Source organism: Coffea arabica, chromosome 10c (genome assembly GCF_036785885.1).
Source record: "Coffea arabica cultivar ET-39 chromosome 10c, Coffea Arabica ET-39 HiFi, whole genome shotgun sequence".
NCBI lineage: Eukaryota > Viridiplantae > Streptophyta > Magnoliopsida > Gentianales > Rubiaceae > Coffea > Coffea arabica.
The window spans coordinates 16,132,488-16,149,505 of NC_092329.1; the positions used below are offsets into that span (position 1 = coordinate 16,132,488).

Sequence of the window (17,018 nt, forward strand, 5' to 3'; positions counted from 1 at the left end):
CGACTAAATAGACGAGTCTTGACGTGTGCTTGGGATCAATTTGACGAATGAAACTTGTGACTCGAATTTGAATTCGAGTTTAACTCGTTTATTACATACGAGCCGGGTTTACACGAATTCGAGGTCAAAATGTCAAACAGCTTTTATAGTCAATTTTGGTAATATTCATACAAATCCTACAATTTAATCACACAAATTTTATGAAATGACATATATATCTTTTTTTTTTATTGAACCCAAATGAGTTGCTCAAATAACAAATAATTCAAGTTAGTTTGGCTCGTTAATTAATCGAGTATATTTTTGACTCGAATTTGACTTGTTTATTGAAATTAACGAGTCAAATTCAAGCATTATCACGCCGAGCTCATTAAAACTTTCGAACTACTCGCTTCGTTGTAGAGCATTATAGGAAAATGAGGAAGAAAATGAGCTACGGTAAAGTATTGATACGGTGCTTTTGTGTGTTTTCTTACATCCGACTCCCAATGTAGGCCAAACATTGGACAAATTGAACGGTCAAGATTGCAGCACTACATGATCCGATGATTAATATGAGAAACTAGAAAATTTTCCCCTACTCCGTCTAAAATGTCCTCAAAGCTGCTCAAAATTACCGGAATAACCAGTCGCGTAGCAACTCCAACTCGCGCTCTTAATATAGTAAGGAAAAAAAAATGATATGTTGTAAATTGCAACTCATCGAAACAAAGAGAAGCGGATGCACCCCAGTATAAAGTCGTATAATTATAGTCCTCACATTACATGTATCGGATGATAAAGGTGTTTAGTGAGTATTCATTAGTTGTAATTGGGAAGAGTGGAAAGTGAGAATAAAAAGTGATCGAAAGAGTTAAAACCATCACTCCCTTTTTGTAATTTTATAAATAAAGGTTTAAACAATACATTATTTTTATATTTTTTATACTAATCTTTCTAACTTGACGTATTCATGAGGGGATACTTGTACTATATTTTTCTAGGATAATTTCAGAAACCTTCCTTGAGGTTTTTCGTAATATCACTCAACTTTCTTGAAAATTTTAAAATCTCACTTATTTCCCTTAAATTGACATTTATTATAACATTTTAGTCCCTTTGAAGGAAATGCAAGAAAGATAAAAACTTTTATTCCAATACTACCCTTATGTTATCATATTTATGAAGTTTACAACAACAATAAAAAATAAAATAAGGTTAACTTTTTATAATGTATAAATTTCTTCACATAAACTATTTATTTTAGTTGTTTTGAAATAAAGCAAAATTTACACCTTGAATAATTCACATAGATGAAGAGATTATTTTAATTTTCAATATAACTTAAACAACATCATGTATTGAAATGTAATTTCTAAAAAAATTTCTTGACTTTCATATAACTATCTACGAAAGTTTTTAAGGTGTTAATTACACCAAAATCCTCCTAAGTGGTTGATTTTAACTAGTACTATCCCACCATGATCTCAATATGGAGAAATATAGATCATTATCAGATAATATTTTTTTTGTTCCAATCTACATTTTTTGGTTAAAAAATTTTATTTTGTTTTGACTTTTTGGTTAAATAGTTATTAAGAGCAAGGGTAGTATTTCGAATTTGTGACATTTGATAAGAATATTTAGTCTTGTCAAACTAACAGGGGAGGTAAGTGAAATTTTAGAAATTTCAGGAGAGTTGAGTGATATTATGAGAAACCTTAGAGGAGGTTTCTGAAATTACCCCTATTTTTCTACTAATAGCCTGCTACTACGAAAATAATACACTAGAGAGACGTACATATTATTGGACTATTTTTATATGGGCAAAGAACGGTTTTAGGTTTGGTTTTTGTTTATTTTCAATTGTTTAAATTGGAGTAGATCACAATGTACGAAAAATTAGATTGTTGTAACTAAGAAAGCAACACATAAATAATACTATATAGGGGCGTGAATCATTTTAAAGATAGTGACCTAATTCATGCCTCTTCGTATTACGCCATAATTACTTGAACGAAACTAATTATTTTATTTTTATGTTACATCGAGGAAAGATGATATTTGTTCATCTTCTATTTGAATTTAATGTTGGAAAGTATTTATAATTACTTAATTAGGCATTTCTCTGCCGTACTTGATTAGGCATTTCTCTGCTGTAAAATCTTCCCACTACTCTGCAGTCCAGTGTTTCAATGGCCTTTTCAGCCTTAATGCTCTTAGGTGTCTTGTACTGATTCAAAGAAATTCCTTGAGAAAGGTAATGGTCCATGAGCACACTGAAGGTTCCATGATTGACAACTCTTATATCCAAAGGGCCAATGGTGTTGCTCTGATTCCCCAACATCTTATATTGCAGATCCAAAGATTGTTCCAATAAACCATAGCATATTTCCATTTTAACCTGATCAGTTCACATAAGTCATCATTTGGTCTCAGTTGAAGCTCCCAAAAGAGTACATAGTGACCAGGAATAGAGGATGTATCAGCATAGCTACTGTAATCCAAAAGAAAGAACCCAAGTGGTTCAAGGAGATGCATTGCAATTGTAACTGCATTCTGGAGGACTTGTTCAGTTGTTTTGTCTGTGTCAATGCTCAAAACCACATTTCTCCTTTGTACAAATTTGAATTGGGGAGTGATATTGTGAAAACCTGTCACCAGGAGAATATCCCCCATTCTGTACCTGTATAAACCTGAAAGTACACGCTTCTATCAATATTCTAGATATTAGAGCGTTTGAGCTTCTAAATTCCCTAATCATCATTGTTTATGTTTATCAGGATAATAGATGCACGAAAAACCAGAATGCAGTACCTGTATCTGACAAATTTGAACATCAGAACAACTCTTGCACATTACATATTCAAGGCCATTGTTAAGCAGAAACAAATGGAGATGCTTCCATTTTAGAACATGATAAATAGATTCAGATGGAAATCAGAAGACACCTTCTGGTGATAAGATGCAAACAGTTCAAGAGGGAATTTTGTGTCTGCAGAGTACTTCATGGGACAGACTAACAGAATTATAGTTCACGTCTACAGTATACCATATGCAATTAGGTCAATCAAAAGTATAGAGATCTTTTTTTAGATCAAAAGTACAGTGATCTTACCTGTACAGGTCGTGACAAGAAGTTCGTAATGTTGGCCAATCTTAACATTAGCAAGATCCACAATGTGATCTTTCAAGTGAGCATCCTTGCTATTGGTGCAGTTTGGATCTTGATGATTGCCAATTGGTATGAACTCATAGTAAGCCATGTTTGGTATAATAGTATATGAGACATCATAAGGACTGCATAATGGTTTCAAATTTATCCCAAAACATGCCTCTGAAGAAACATAGGCTGGTGAAACTACAGGTAACCTGCCTGTATAGAATTCAAGCGCGGGAATGTACTGTGCCATGGACCCAGTAATTTTGGCCTGGACAAACTTAAATTATAAAACTAGAATTCTCCTTTTCTTCCACTACTTTATATTTTATTTATTATTGGTCTATTGTCATCCAAATTGTAATTTGTTTAACAAAGATATATATAGGCTACCACCATGTTGTGTCAATATAATGTGTTTTCATGAAATTTTATAGAAATTTAGGAACATATTTGTTGTACATTTAATTTAATTCACACATTATTTTATTTTAAAAGCTTTAATTGTAACTACTTAAAACCCATTGGACCATAATGATCCAAACTTGAAACATTAGGGACTAGAAATACTAATTCAAAACTTTTGACTAGCGCCAATTTGATGTTAACTATTAGTTATGATGATTTTTCATTAGTTGTCCTAAAGCTGTCTAAAATCACGAATTTTGGGGAGTAAATTTATTTTTTGTGAAAATATTGGGGACTAATTTGGCATATAGTCTAAACATTGGGGACCAAAACTATATTTCTCCCAAATAGATAATCCCTTGTGTTATGAGATTATTAGATCTCCCCTTACCTAAATTTCCACATGTTTTACTTTCCATTATACGTATAAATTTCATTTGGTGGTCAACTGGGGGAAGGAACTTTCTAAAATTGCTAAGCAATTGCATCATACAATTGATGACCCACGTGGTGGTGGTGAATTTGAAATTGGATTGATAGGGTTGATTGTCAAGACACAATTAGTTGCACTGAAGAGAAATATTCATTTTAATTTTGAATATTGTTGTATTACTGGTATTTATGAGAGTTGGTTTAGTTGGTAAGATTTGTTCACATTATCTAATGAAAATTCAAATATAATTCTCGTTATCAGCAGTCTCTCATTAGCAAGTAATCTATAAGAACCACTATAAGGCGCTCCATATGACATGGAGGATTTCGAGGTGCTTCATATGACATATGGAGAATTTCCAAAAGAATTTGTCATGCAATTTCCTAGCATTGTTTGTACCGATAAATACGTCATTAGCCTGCTTTGAATTGGAATAAGATAATATTTTTCTCCACCCAAACTTTATTATAACCAAAAAGAAATTAAGACTACATGCTTTTTTTGGTGTCCTATTAGGACTGGTTCAGATCAAACTAGTTGAAAACAATGGTCGTGTCTAGATTTGTTGCTTTGCTAATAACTTAGCGTAGCAAATACAACGAATTCATATATGTTTCCATAATTAACGTGAACGTACTGATCTATAGAAGAAAGTTATACTGTTTTTAATGTGAATGAATTTAGGTTAATTAAAGTAGCCACATGCAATCAGGCTCAATTACAATTTAGCAGATCAAATATTCAAAGCCATGAAATGAACTTTGGTTTATGTCAGTAGCTAGCTAAAAAGACAGTTGTGCCATCAGAATTTCTAGCCTTGATAAGTTCACCCTTCTCATGCCTAGGGGTGCAATCAAGTCAAGCGGGCTCGCAAGTAGTCAAAAGCTTGGCTTGAGCTCGAGCTACTCATTACATTCAATGAGTCAAGTTCGAGCTCCAAAAATAAATATTCGATTGCTCAACGAGCTTAATAGAGTTTTTATATTATATTTATATTATATATTTTGAGAAAAAATTTATAGATTTAGTTCAAAACTTGAGCTCGAACTCGAGTAGGTCGGGTTTGATATTTAATCGAACTCAAACGAGTCGAGTTCGATTTTAATTTTATTTTATCCAGTCGAGCTCGAGTCCAAATTTATTTACTCGTTCGAGCTCGAGTTGAACTGATTCTGATTGAGTTCGAGCTCGAGTATGGTGCTACTCGAGTCGGACCGGACTCAGCTCGATAGTACCCTACTCATGCCATTGGATAAAAATGGCATTCTCCCATCGGAGGAGATATGTCATTTGAAAAAGTTAAATGCATGACCCCTGAGTTTTTACCCCTTGAAGTTTGCTTGTCTCAACTAAGCATTTTGACTCCAAAGGAGTATGCTCAACTCTGTTCTCATTGTCATAACGACCAATTTACCCATTACTAACTATTACACCTTGTCCGGAACGAATTGCCTTAACGGTGAATTTGCTATGGCAAATCTGGAAGTCAAGGAATGGGAGGCAGTTTGATGCTAAAGGAAGGGATCTGATGGTAGTAGTTCAGAAAGCTATATTGGAATGGAGGGAGTATCAGGAAGCTCAAGAAGCAGAAGGGGAATCAATTTGATTTAAGAGTGGTGGAAAAGAGGAGCTGAGTGGCTGGAAGGAACCAAGTGAGGCGTGGATCAAGATTAACTCAGATGCAGCTGTTAACCAAAAAGAGGATAGAGCAGGATGGGGATTGATTGCAAGGACCTGGCAAAGGAAAAATGTGAGAGCTTGGGCAGTTCCAAATACAAGCTGCTCAAATCCCAAGCTAGAAGAAGCATTGGCTTTAAGAGCTGTCATGTTAGTGGCAAAAAGTCAGGGTTAGAGAAGAGTGGAGTTTGAGTCAGATTGTAAGCAAGTAATTGATGGAATAAATACAGAGGAAGATGATGCAGCCATTGCAACAGTGCTCTCAGACGTTAAAAAACTAAAGTCCAGTTTTTATGAATGTTGTTTTTCCTTCACTAGAAGGATTAACAACTCTGTTAGTCATTGTTTGGCAAATTTTGCTATTAAATTGAAGGAAACCGCTAAATGGAAGTCTGACTTCCCAGCGTGGTTGCTTGAGTTGGTTCAAGCAGATTGTAAGGGCAGTTGCCCCAAAGGATGTAATCTGGATTTGTCTATGAATGAAACGTTGCCGTTTTGATTAAAAAAAAAAAAACTATTATACCCTGTCCGGGTGTAATAGCAACCAATCTGGGTATAGTTACATCCATGACATCTAAATCCAATAATTTTCTAAACTCTTCTGGTGGTATGTCAACGAATTCAATTAGGGTGCGTTTGATAAAACTAAATATTAAAAATTGAAATCCGAAATCTGAATTCATTAAATAAATAAATTGTTAAGCATTAAACATGATATATTTGGGTGTATTTCACATTATGTGATAAGTGTATACACTGTCAGTGTATATAAATTTACCCTATTTTTTAGAGCATGTTTTGATTAGAAAATTTAATGCCATTTAGATGTTATATTTTTTATTATCAAAAGCATCAGAATATATTATGATCTGAACTTATTAAATTTAAGTACTGAATTGGGTTATTAAAGAACGCCTTAATTTTACTAAATAATCCATGCACTTGTTACCCTCGTGCCATTCATACTTCAATTCCCACTTCCATTGTTTAGCTAGCCAACTTTTTATATGTTAAATTAGAGTGTAGTGTGGGATTTCCCGAGGTGCCTTGTCATTTAGCTCCAAACTCATGTTTGAGTCTGATTCTTTTTTTTTTTTTTTTTGTCAAAAGTCATTCATTTATATCATCAATATCTTTGATACAGACAGAGACATGTACATACTAGCTGGCAGCTGCCATATAATCACTTTGTGCAGCCATAGAGGTCCACACAGGGAAGCTGTTCTTCCACCTAGTTTCATTAATAAGGTTAGTGGCAAATTTTGCCAAACCATGACTACCTGTGTTGATTTCTCACTTAACAAAGGAGAAAGTACAATGCCAAAAAGACTTACTTAATGTCCTGATATCTCTCAGGAAAATGTTGATGTCAGATAGGTCTTCACTCATGTGATTTAATTTGTCAACCAGAACTTTGCAGTCAGAAAGTATCAATATGGATGTCCAATTTTCCTTCGATGCTTTGAGCAAAGCAGTTCTGATAGCATGAGCTTCCAAGGTTGCAGCCTCTCCTCTTAATGAGGTTGGGATTGACCATGTAGAGATTAGACTGCCCTTATTGTCTCTTATTGTCTCAAAGTTTTTAAACTATACATTTTAAAATATCCAAAAATTTATATTTTTTAAAAATTTTTTCTACAACTTCTACAGTAAACTGCAGTAAAATTTTAAGCAAACACCCAAAAAATTCACTTGCCAAATGAGGCCCATGTTATTTGTAGTTCCCAAGCTAACACAGAACCCATTCATCCAGTAACCCCCTTCATCTCTAATTAGTCCTCCTGTTCCAGCTTGTCCTAAACCGTTGCTTGATGCTACATCCACATTTAGTTTCACCCATCCAATTTGGGGCTTACTGCAATTGATAAACTTCAACTCCTTCTGTAATGCTCTATGATACTTGGTGAGAGATTCCTCACTGAATTCGACTTGGGCTATCACTGTTTGAGCATTGATTTTATCTTAGTTGTAGTAATATAGGTTCCCAGCATACCAGGCAAAATAAAAAAAAATTCTTGAATCAAACACCTACCAATCTGCATCTTCTATCGCTACAATGTCATGTTGTTTTAAGTTCCAGTCAAGCCATTCTTCCAAATTTGGGTTCCTAAATTTCCCCCATCTACTTGGTAGATTAGTTTCTTCTATATTGTTGATATCCAGTCATAGCCTAGCAATTCATATTTATAATTATTGAATTAAATTTGACCAGCTTTTTTTTTTTTTAATAAAACATCATCATAACATTAAATCTATACTAATGGCAATAATTATACCAATCATACATAGATACAAACAGATCTGAAAAACAAATACTTGATATTACAAATCTAGAAAATCAATAGAATATTACACTGTAAAACTCCAAAAATATCAAAAGATAAAACCCTTATTGCCCCAATATCATCTATGCATGCTTCCAACTGTGTTGCTTCTTTTCTCCCAGACCTACTAATGAGCTGATTTAAATTCAGATGTTAAAGTGAGATCTAATGAGGTAGATCTAAAAGATTTTAGGTCCGACAACCAAATAGGAGAAAACTTAGATATAATACAACAAATAGAAAAAACTACAAAAGCTATCATTAGAAATCTCTAGGAGAGGAGAAAACATCACGAAAAATCCCTAAGAGAGAATAAACTCTCACTAGGAAACTCCATGAGAGGAGAATAACATCTTTTGCTACTAGAATAGCTTTACCCTCAATTTGATGAGTACAAGAGTTTCAGATACTATCCTCATCCACCAAGCTTCACAAACAAACTGAAAAATAGTAGAACACAAATGCGTCCATAAAATGGTGAATTGCTTTTAAATTTCGACATTGCAAGACAAGGTACATGAATGCCTAGGATGAAATATGCAAAAAGATTCTTGAAGACCACGGGCTACGAGTCTTGATTAGGTACTTCTCTGCTGTAAAATTTTCCCACTACTCTGGAGTCCAGAATTTCAATGGCTTTCTCAGACTTTATGTTCTTAGGTGTCTTGTACTGGTTTAAAGAAGTTCCTCGAGAAACATAAAAGTCCATGAGCACGTTGAATGTTCCTTGTTTCACAACTCTAATTTCCAAAGGACCGATGGTACTGATGCTCTGATTCCTCAGCATCTTATATTCCAGGTCCAGAGATTGTTCCACTAAACTACAGCATTTTTCCATTTTAACCTGATCAAGTTCAGGTATATCATCGTTTGATCTGAGTTGAAGCTCCCAAAAGAGTACATAGTGACCAGGAATAGAGGATGTATCAGCATAGCTACTGTAATCCAAAAGAAAGAACCCAAGTGGTTCAAGGATATGCATTGCAATTGTAACTGCATTCTGGAGGTCTTGTTCAGTTGTTTTATCTGTGTCAATGCTCAAAACCACATTTCTCCTTTGTACAAATTTGAATTGGGGAGTGATATTGTGAAAACCTGTCACCAGGAGAATATCCCCCATTCTGTACCTGTATAAACCTGAAAGTACACGCTTCTATCAATATTCTAGATATCAGAGCGATTGAGCTTCTAAACTCCCTAATCATCATTGTTTATGTTTATCAGGATAATAGATGCACGAAAAACCAGAATGCAGTACCTATATCTGACAAATTTGAACATCAAAACAACTCTTGCACATTACATATTGTTAAGCAGAAACAAATGGAGCTACTTCCATTTTAGAACATGATACATAGATTCAGATGGAAATCAGAAGACACCTTCTGGTAATAAGATGCAAACAGTTCAAGAGGCAATTTTGTGTCTGCAGAGTACTTCATGGGACAGACTAACAGAATTATAGTTCACGTCTACAGTATACCATATGCAATTAGGTCAATCAAAAGTATAGAGATCTTTTTTCAGGTCAAAAGTATATAGATCTTACCTGTACAGGTCGTGACAAGAAGTTCGTAATGTTGGCCAATCTTAACATTAGCAAGATCCACAATGTGATCTTTCAAGTGAGCATCCTTGCTATTGGTGCAGTTTGGATCTTGATGATTACCAATTGGTATGAACTCATAGTAAGCCATGTTTGGTATAAAAGTATATGAGACATCATAAGGATTGCATAATGGTTTAAAATTTATCCCAAAACATGCCTCTGAAGAAACATAGGCTGGCGAAACTACAGGTAACCTTCCTGTATAGAATTCAAGCGCGGGAATGTACTGTGCCATGGACCCAGTAATTATGGCCTGGACATACTTGGTCCTTGGCCAGATCTTCTTAATTATTCCTTCCCAAGATTTTTCTTGGCATACAAGATCAATTGAATCAGCCAAATCTGGCATTTGTTTGCTCAAAATCAAGGAGACAGTCCTTTTGCATTTAGGGTCAGTGATCCAATCACTCATTTGTCCAGTTCTTATGTTGGAAGACATTTCTTGCCAATGTTCCTCAAAAAATTTGATTATCCTTTGCAAACCCGAGGCGAAAATTGTACCAATGCTTACTATCGCATCTCGCTGCACAAGGCCACAAAGTAATTGACTATACAAGCTCTGATTGGTATCTTCACACAATATAACCTCAGGATATCTGTCTTTTCTGTTCTTTATCTCGCTTGCTGTAGCTGTTCTTAAAACTAAGCCACCAGGAGTGTGGATATCCGGGTTGATAAGGTCAAAGATCAGCGCTTTCCCATCGTTTAAGCCGTGGAGGTACCTTAGTTCAAAGCTATACATTTAGCACCTTTTATTTGACTCTCATAATTCTGCAGATGAAATAACAACTGTAAATTCATTGCATTAGTGAATTTACCTATTCTGAACAGTAGCAAGGAGACAAAAGAAGAAGGCCCTGCGCTCTCCCTCTTCAGCAGTTTTTGGAATCCACTTGTGCTTCCCACCTGAAGTGCCCGAGCTGCCAACGAAGTTGATGTTTTCAGTTAAGAAAAACAAGAAATTCATGAAAACGAATAGAAATAACTCGCTCTTCAACACTATTGACTTTACTCTCACTCCATTTAGGAATTTCCTTTAATCTATTTACAATAAATCAAAGAAACTGATTTACCTGATCAGTAGCTCAGTAATGGATTCATTAGTTAAAATCCGAGATGGCTCTCCATCCAGTGCAATTCGATCAATGTAAATCTTGATATCTTCATAATCTACCACAGGAACTTTATTCTTGAATAGTCCCTTATCAGAGTGACCATTAAGAAAACTTTTCAAGTAATCGGTGCTTGCATTTTTAGTTAAAATCTCCTCCAGGACCTGTTCTTGTATATGACCAGCATTGCTGGTTATATCCTCCAAAATCCTCGAACCAGCTTCAGTATCTCTTGGATCAAAGGTTGGCAGCATTCTAGTAAAGAAAAGAAATGCAGAATCTCAGTTTGGGGATGGGAAATATACAGGGAAATTAATTAATGAATAAGCACGCTCAACTACATTGTCTTGAGAAAAAGATTTACGCCATGGTTAAGCCGTTTTAAACCCATTGGCCAGGTGATCCGTCCTATCATCCTCATTCCCGTCTCCTAGATGCCTAGTTAGTTTGCTGTATGTTACCATTGTAAATTTGTAATGGTGTAAACATAAAAACTCATTGAGTTGCTTGGTCTCCTTATGCTATGTTCATCACTTGCACAATCCAAAATTGCCAAATGATCGAGCTCTTATGGATCTATATCCATGCTTGAGTTCAGTCAAAATCGAACTCAAATCGAGTTCGAGTAATTTGAGTTGCTATACGAATTGAGTAGGTTCTCCATGTAATATTCCTTATTTAGCTTACAGAGTTTTTATGTATATTTTGTCGAGCAAGCTCAATCTTGAGCTTCAGCTCGTCCTCATAATTTTCTTGAGTCAAACTCAAGCATGAACACATGATATTCATCGAACTTGAGCTCGGACTCAACCACAAATTAATTTCCTTTGATCTTGAGTTCTAGTACCTCAATATTTGGGCTTGATTTGGCTAAAACACCCCTAGAGAGGTGATCCAAAATTTAAATGAATGGCACGTTTCTAGTCATAAAAGGAAGCTTATTCGTATGCATCTTCCGAAATGCGGCAAAAATATACTAGATACCAGTTGTACTCTGCAATATAATTAATAGGATAAATTATACTTTACCCCTTGTGGTTTACTGCTTTTCCACATAACTCTCCCATAGTTTACAAAGCTGTGTATAAATATTTATGGTTTGAACTAAAGTTTCAAAGTGACAAAAATGGTACTTTGCAAAGGAACCAACTAATTGGGCTGAAAAATGAACTAACATACTCGATACTCGAATCGAGTTCACTTGGTAAGAGCTCGTTCGATCGTGGTTAACCAACTAGTCAAGCCAAATTTGAACAATGTTTTATGTTTGATAACATTCAAACTTGATAAAAAGTTCGTTCAAACTCAGTTCAGCAAATAAACAAGCCAACCTTGAACAAAATTTCAAACTTATTAAAATAATCAAACAAAGTTGAACATTAGGGTGTTCGACTTGATTACATTTGTTTACAACCCTACTAACTAAAATGACGAGATTACCCTCATTTAGAAACTAAAATAACTAAAATGGCCAAAATATGTAAACGTAGTGTGCATGACATTTTAGTCCCTTATGGTTTAGTGTTTTTTCACATAACTCTCTTTTGTTTTCAAAATTTATACATAACACCCATCTGGTTAACAAGTAGTTTTCATATTAACATGGGGGTATTTTTTATTTTCTAGTAGATTCTGTTACTAAATGTAAATTTGGTTATTTTGACATTTTAGTCCAAACTATGATGCAGTTATGTCCGCCGTCCGATTTTTGAAATGATAAGAGGTTTATATGGAAAAGCGCTAAACTACTGAAGGTTAAAGTGTAATTTAGCATAATTAATACAAAAGTGTTGATTTTCGGGGTTTTCTAGTAAACAGAGTTTGTCAGATAAAAAGGTGGGTAGTGTTTTGATTACCAATTTACAGAGCTTCGTCTTTCAACCAAAGGCAACTAAAATCACCAAATGCAAAGCAACTTGACTAAAAGAACTACATATTAAGACAGGATTAACAACTTGACCGTATGAATCTCGTTGACTTTCGACCTACAAATGCAAGCATTCGAAAAAAAAATGTAAATATATGGCCAAGTAAGCATACAGCATAGGAAAAAGGAAAAACATATGAATCACATCAGAAACAACAAGAGGAAATTAATCAAGGAAGCCAATATACCTCACTTAAAAGGAACATGATTGCATATAATCCTACGGCGCAAATATACCTCACCTGGAAAAATCTTGATAGCACTATGATTCCAGCGCAAAAATCTTGCAGAAAATGAAGCCTTTGGGACCTAATTTTTGTCGACTGCTATTCAGTGATGCAGGGACCAGGGAGCAGTGAAGCTGCCAAGGTTGACCAATTGCCAGTGATACAGGAAGTTGTTTCCGTCGGTCCTTATTCATCAAAAGTTGACCGGAAATTGTATATACGTACAGGGAGAGTTGCAGTTTTACTGTTTTAGTCCCCAATGTTTGGCCCATGTATCAAATTAGTCTTCAATGTTTCGATTAAAACAAATCTCGTCCCAAAGTTTGTGATTTTAGACAGATTTCTGACAACTAGCGAAAAAAGACCAATGACAAATGGTCAACATCAAATTGCTGCTAGTCAACAATTTTTGCTTAGCACTTCTAGTCCTCAATGTTTTGATTTTGAATTATTATCTTCTCTTAAATTTTAAACAGTGATATTAAGGATTTAGTATTAAATCAGATGTAAATTAAATGGGTCATAGGAATTATAATTAAATTTTTTTTTCTTTTTTATTATTATTTTATTTAGTCATCCCAATAGTATCCCATTTGTTTCTTTTCTTTTGCATAGTTAGTCTAAAATTTGTTAAAATATATCTGTCTTATTGTTTCTCACTATTAATAATTAATTGATTATGAGTTTTATTATTTTTATTTTTAGTGATAAAAACTTAATTAAGTTTCCCTTTGAATATATACTTTCTATAAGTAATTAATATTTTTTACATTTTAATAGGTTAACAATTGAGTTTGAAATGAAATTGGTATTTTATACACATCATGTGGACCATTAAATGATTATTAAGTTACATAGCGTGAAACCCACAATTTTATTACCTTATTATTTTATTTTATTTTATTTTCTCAACTAATTAAAGAGATAAAGTTACTAAGTGAAAAGGGGAAAATAAAATAAAATAACTGTAGGACGGGATAAGGGATTCTAATATAAGTAGTGCTAGGTTTGGGATTTTATTAAAACCCTAGACAGAAAAATAACCTCAACCTTACCTTTCTTTCATCTGCCTCCCTAAAGTAAGAGCCGTGGGAGAGGAGAGAAGTAGAAACAGGCAACACCGTAAATCGATCCGACGACTAGGCACCTAAACCTGTAAGTCTTGAGTTCACGCAAGAAAACCTCTCTTTTAAATTTTAGTAGTTGTATTAATTGTTTTAGTAATTTTATGGACATGTATTGTTGCTATATAAGTGCAGATATGTATGTTTTGATAAAATTCGTATCTGGGTTAATAAAATAGGGGGGTTAATTTTAATCCTGAGATTATAGGGTGATTGAATCTGTTTAAAAAATAAAAAAAAAAGGGAAAAGAAGAGCAGCGGCAGCAGTTTTGGACACACAAAAAGGGAAGAGTGGGGGGCCGCTATCTCTGGCGGCAGAGAAAGAATTTGCAAAGGTTGGCCAAAAAGCCGAAGCAAAAAAAAAAAAATTTTGAAGTGGCGACCAAGCTGGCGACCATGGTCAGGCAACTGGTTGGTCTTTTGGCCAACCATGGGTTTAACCCGAGGATGGAGAAAATTTGACAAATTATACAGGGACCAAAATATAATATAAAATGTAGTAAGTATCTAATAAATAAATTTTAAAACTATAAATTATAGTTTATCGTGGGTGTTAAAAATTCAGGACCCAATTTAAAATAATTGTTAGAATTGAAAGGTTAGTCATGTAAAATTGTACTCAGTTAATTACGTATAAGATACTTAAATGCAAATCTAAAAACATTGTAATTTAGCCGTATGAAGCCAAATTAGACAAGGTAAGATAAGTTCTAAATTGTTAAATGAAATGTTAAAATAATAATGATAATAATAATGCTAATAATATAGCACTAATGATAATAATCATAGCGGTAAATAATAATGTTGATGATAACACTAATAATAATGATAATAATAATAAGGAATAATTATAAATTATAAATTGATATAGTAAGACGGTAGTCAGAACAATAAGCATGCTTATGAATAATTATTCTCTTTTAAATTAGGAAACCTTACTAAAAGGAGAGCCGTTTCGATTAAGAAACTTTCTAAAAATAGAAACTTTTCAAATTAGGAAACTTTCCAAAAATAGAAATCATCAATTTAAGGAAGAGGCTATTAGGGTTCATATAATGGGTTAGACACGAATCCTCGACTTACTCAGAGTTTTATATATTTATGCATCTATAGGAAGTAACAACTAATTAGGAAACTCATGCATTTGATAGGTACGGTACAAGGACCTAAGGTAGTTCCACTCGAGCAGCTAAACAAAGGTTGGTGGTATTTACCCTTATGAGATTTCAAATGTGCAAATGAAATTCTTGTTTTCAATCCTATTTGGTTGTGTTGATTCCAAATGTGTTCGATTAAATGCTTTTCTCATATATTTATGAAAGTTATATTCTACTATACAAAAATGGACCATGTGACTTATTTGAAATGTTTTGATATGTTCTTATATACAAAATGAGTTGAATCCTTTATGAAAGCAAAGATTTATATATAAGACATATGAAATGAATTTTGACAAGTAAACCTCAAAGCAGTCATGGAATATACGGTAGGGGCTATAGTGCTATCTAATCGCCATGGTAGCCTGGTATAGAGTCCGGCCGATTGACAAGGTCATGGTAGCCTGGTAAAAAGTCCAGCCGATTGGCAGGGTCATGGTAGTCTGGTATAAAATCCGGCCGATTGACCCATGAATGAAATGAGATCAATCGATAGTCGTGGAATCTATTGGTCGCCCACCTAGAAGGGGTTTAATCTCTAGGTTGAGTATTCAGTAGCCAGTCATTACATGTACTTGTTATGAGCTAATATGGAAAGATTTATGAGTTAATATGAAATGATTTACAAGTTGATATGGAACGATTTATGAACTGATCTGAGATGAGACTCATGAACTGATATGAATTGATTTGTGACTTGACACGAAATGATTTATGACATTACGGTTTCTCATGTTTAATTATCAATAAGATGCTTTTAAATTGCTTGTCATTCTTTACTACTGATGATTTTATAAACAACGGCGCCGCCTCCCTAATTTTGGAAGTGAACAAGGTGCAATGATTCGATTATGTCTATATATGTATCTATAAAATCAAGAGTGCATGGTCCAACAGAGGGGTAGATATTACCTACTGAGCGATGTGTCGCTCAACCCACTTCTTACCATTTTTGCAGGTTCTGAGGAGTATGAATTGGTTTATATAGAAGACCCTGAGGATGACTTTTATTAGCTTTGAATGAATAGAAGTTGGCAGGCTAGCTACTTGTAGTTGTTAGTCTTATTTACTTTTGTTTCCGCTGTTTCAATCAGAAAATAAATGTACGAACGTCTTGAATATTCATAGACTTTCTTTTATATGTAATTCGTACCGCACTTTATTTAGTACTGTTAAAGTTAATCTAGTTAATGTAGTCTTGTATTTTTGAGTGGGACTTGGGAGTACGGCGGATGTCATGTGACGGGTACGTGCAGGCTCGGGGCATGATATTTTTAGTGGCATCAGAGCCTAGGTTATATGGTCCGAAAGTATGTGAAATGGTTTTTGAGGCATTAGGGGTTTTGAGAATTGAAATGAGATCAAAAGAAAAAGAGGATTAAAGGAAATAAGAGATTCATCTGATTTTTAATGTTATCAAAGTTAAGGTTATGCGATCTAGATGTATGTTGAATGATATTTGTAATATTAGTGATTTGAGGAAATGGGAATGACGTTGGATAGAAGATTGTGAAATAAGAGATTTTCATAATGTTTAGTGATAATAGAGCCTGAGGTACGATTTACTTTTTAGAGGAAGTATACCCTAGGAAATGAACAATTGTGACTAAATAAATAAGCTTGAAATTTTGCATGTGTGAATAGTTGAAATGGTACGATTGGTGTTTATGATGTCCTTTTATTGGATGTAATTTTGGTAGTACATTCTAAGTTTAAGATGTCGGACGTGTAGGAAATATTATGTGTATTTGAAGTATTGTCTATTGGAAATTGAAAGGAGATGGAAAAATAGATCAAAAGAAATAAGAGATTGCTGTGACTTTTTATTAGTATCAAAGATCAAGTTGTGATAGTTGGAAGTAGGTGTAAAGATACTAAAGA

At 34.2% G+C, this 17,018-nt stretch overlaps 1 protein-coding gene and 1 pseudogene across 2 annotated transcripts; both read right to left on the bottom strand.

Moving 5' to 3' along the window:
- Positions 1-2,095: 2,095 nt before the first annotated feature.
- Positions 2,096-7,699, bottom strand: LOC113713965 (indole-3-acetic acid-amido synthetase GH3.17-like; annotated as a pseudogene).
- Positions 7,700-8,168: 469 nt separating this feature from the next.
- LOC113714638 (indole-3-acetic acid-amido synthetase GH3.17-like) lies at positions 8,169-13,038 on the bottom strand. Of its 2 annotated transcripts, none has more exons than XM_027238604.2 (5): positions 12,872-13,038; positions 10,664-10,957; positions 10,409-10,510; positions 9,531-10,312; positions 8,169-9,118 (listed from the first exon to the last, which is right to left on the bottom strand). In XM_027238604.2, exons 2-5 carry the CDS (start codon positions 10,954-10,956, stop codon positions 8,547-8,549), a joined length of 1,749 nt encoding a protein of 582 aa, XP_027094405.1. In that variant the 5' UTR covers position 10,957; positions 12,872-13,038; the 3' UTR covers positions 8,169-8,546. The 2 variants fall into 2 exon arrangements, with proteins under 2 accessions (XP_027094405.1, XP_027094406.1); XM_027238605.2 differs by having other exon boundaries at positions 12,818-13,038.
- Between the last annotated feature and the right edge of the window lie 3,980 nt (positions 13,039-17,018).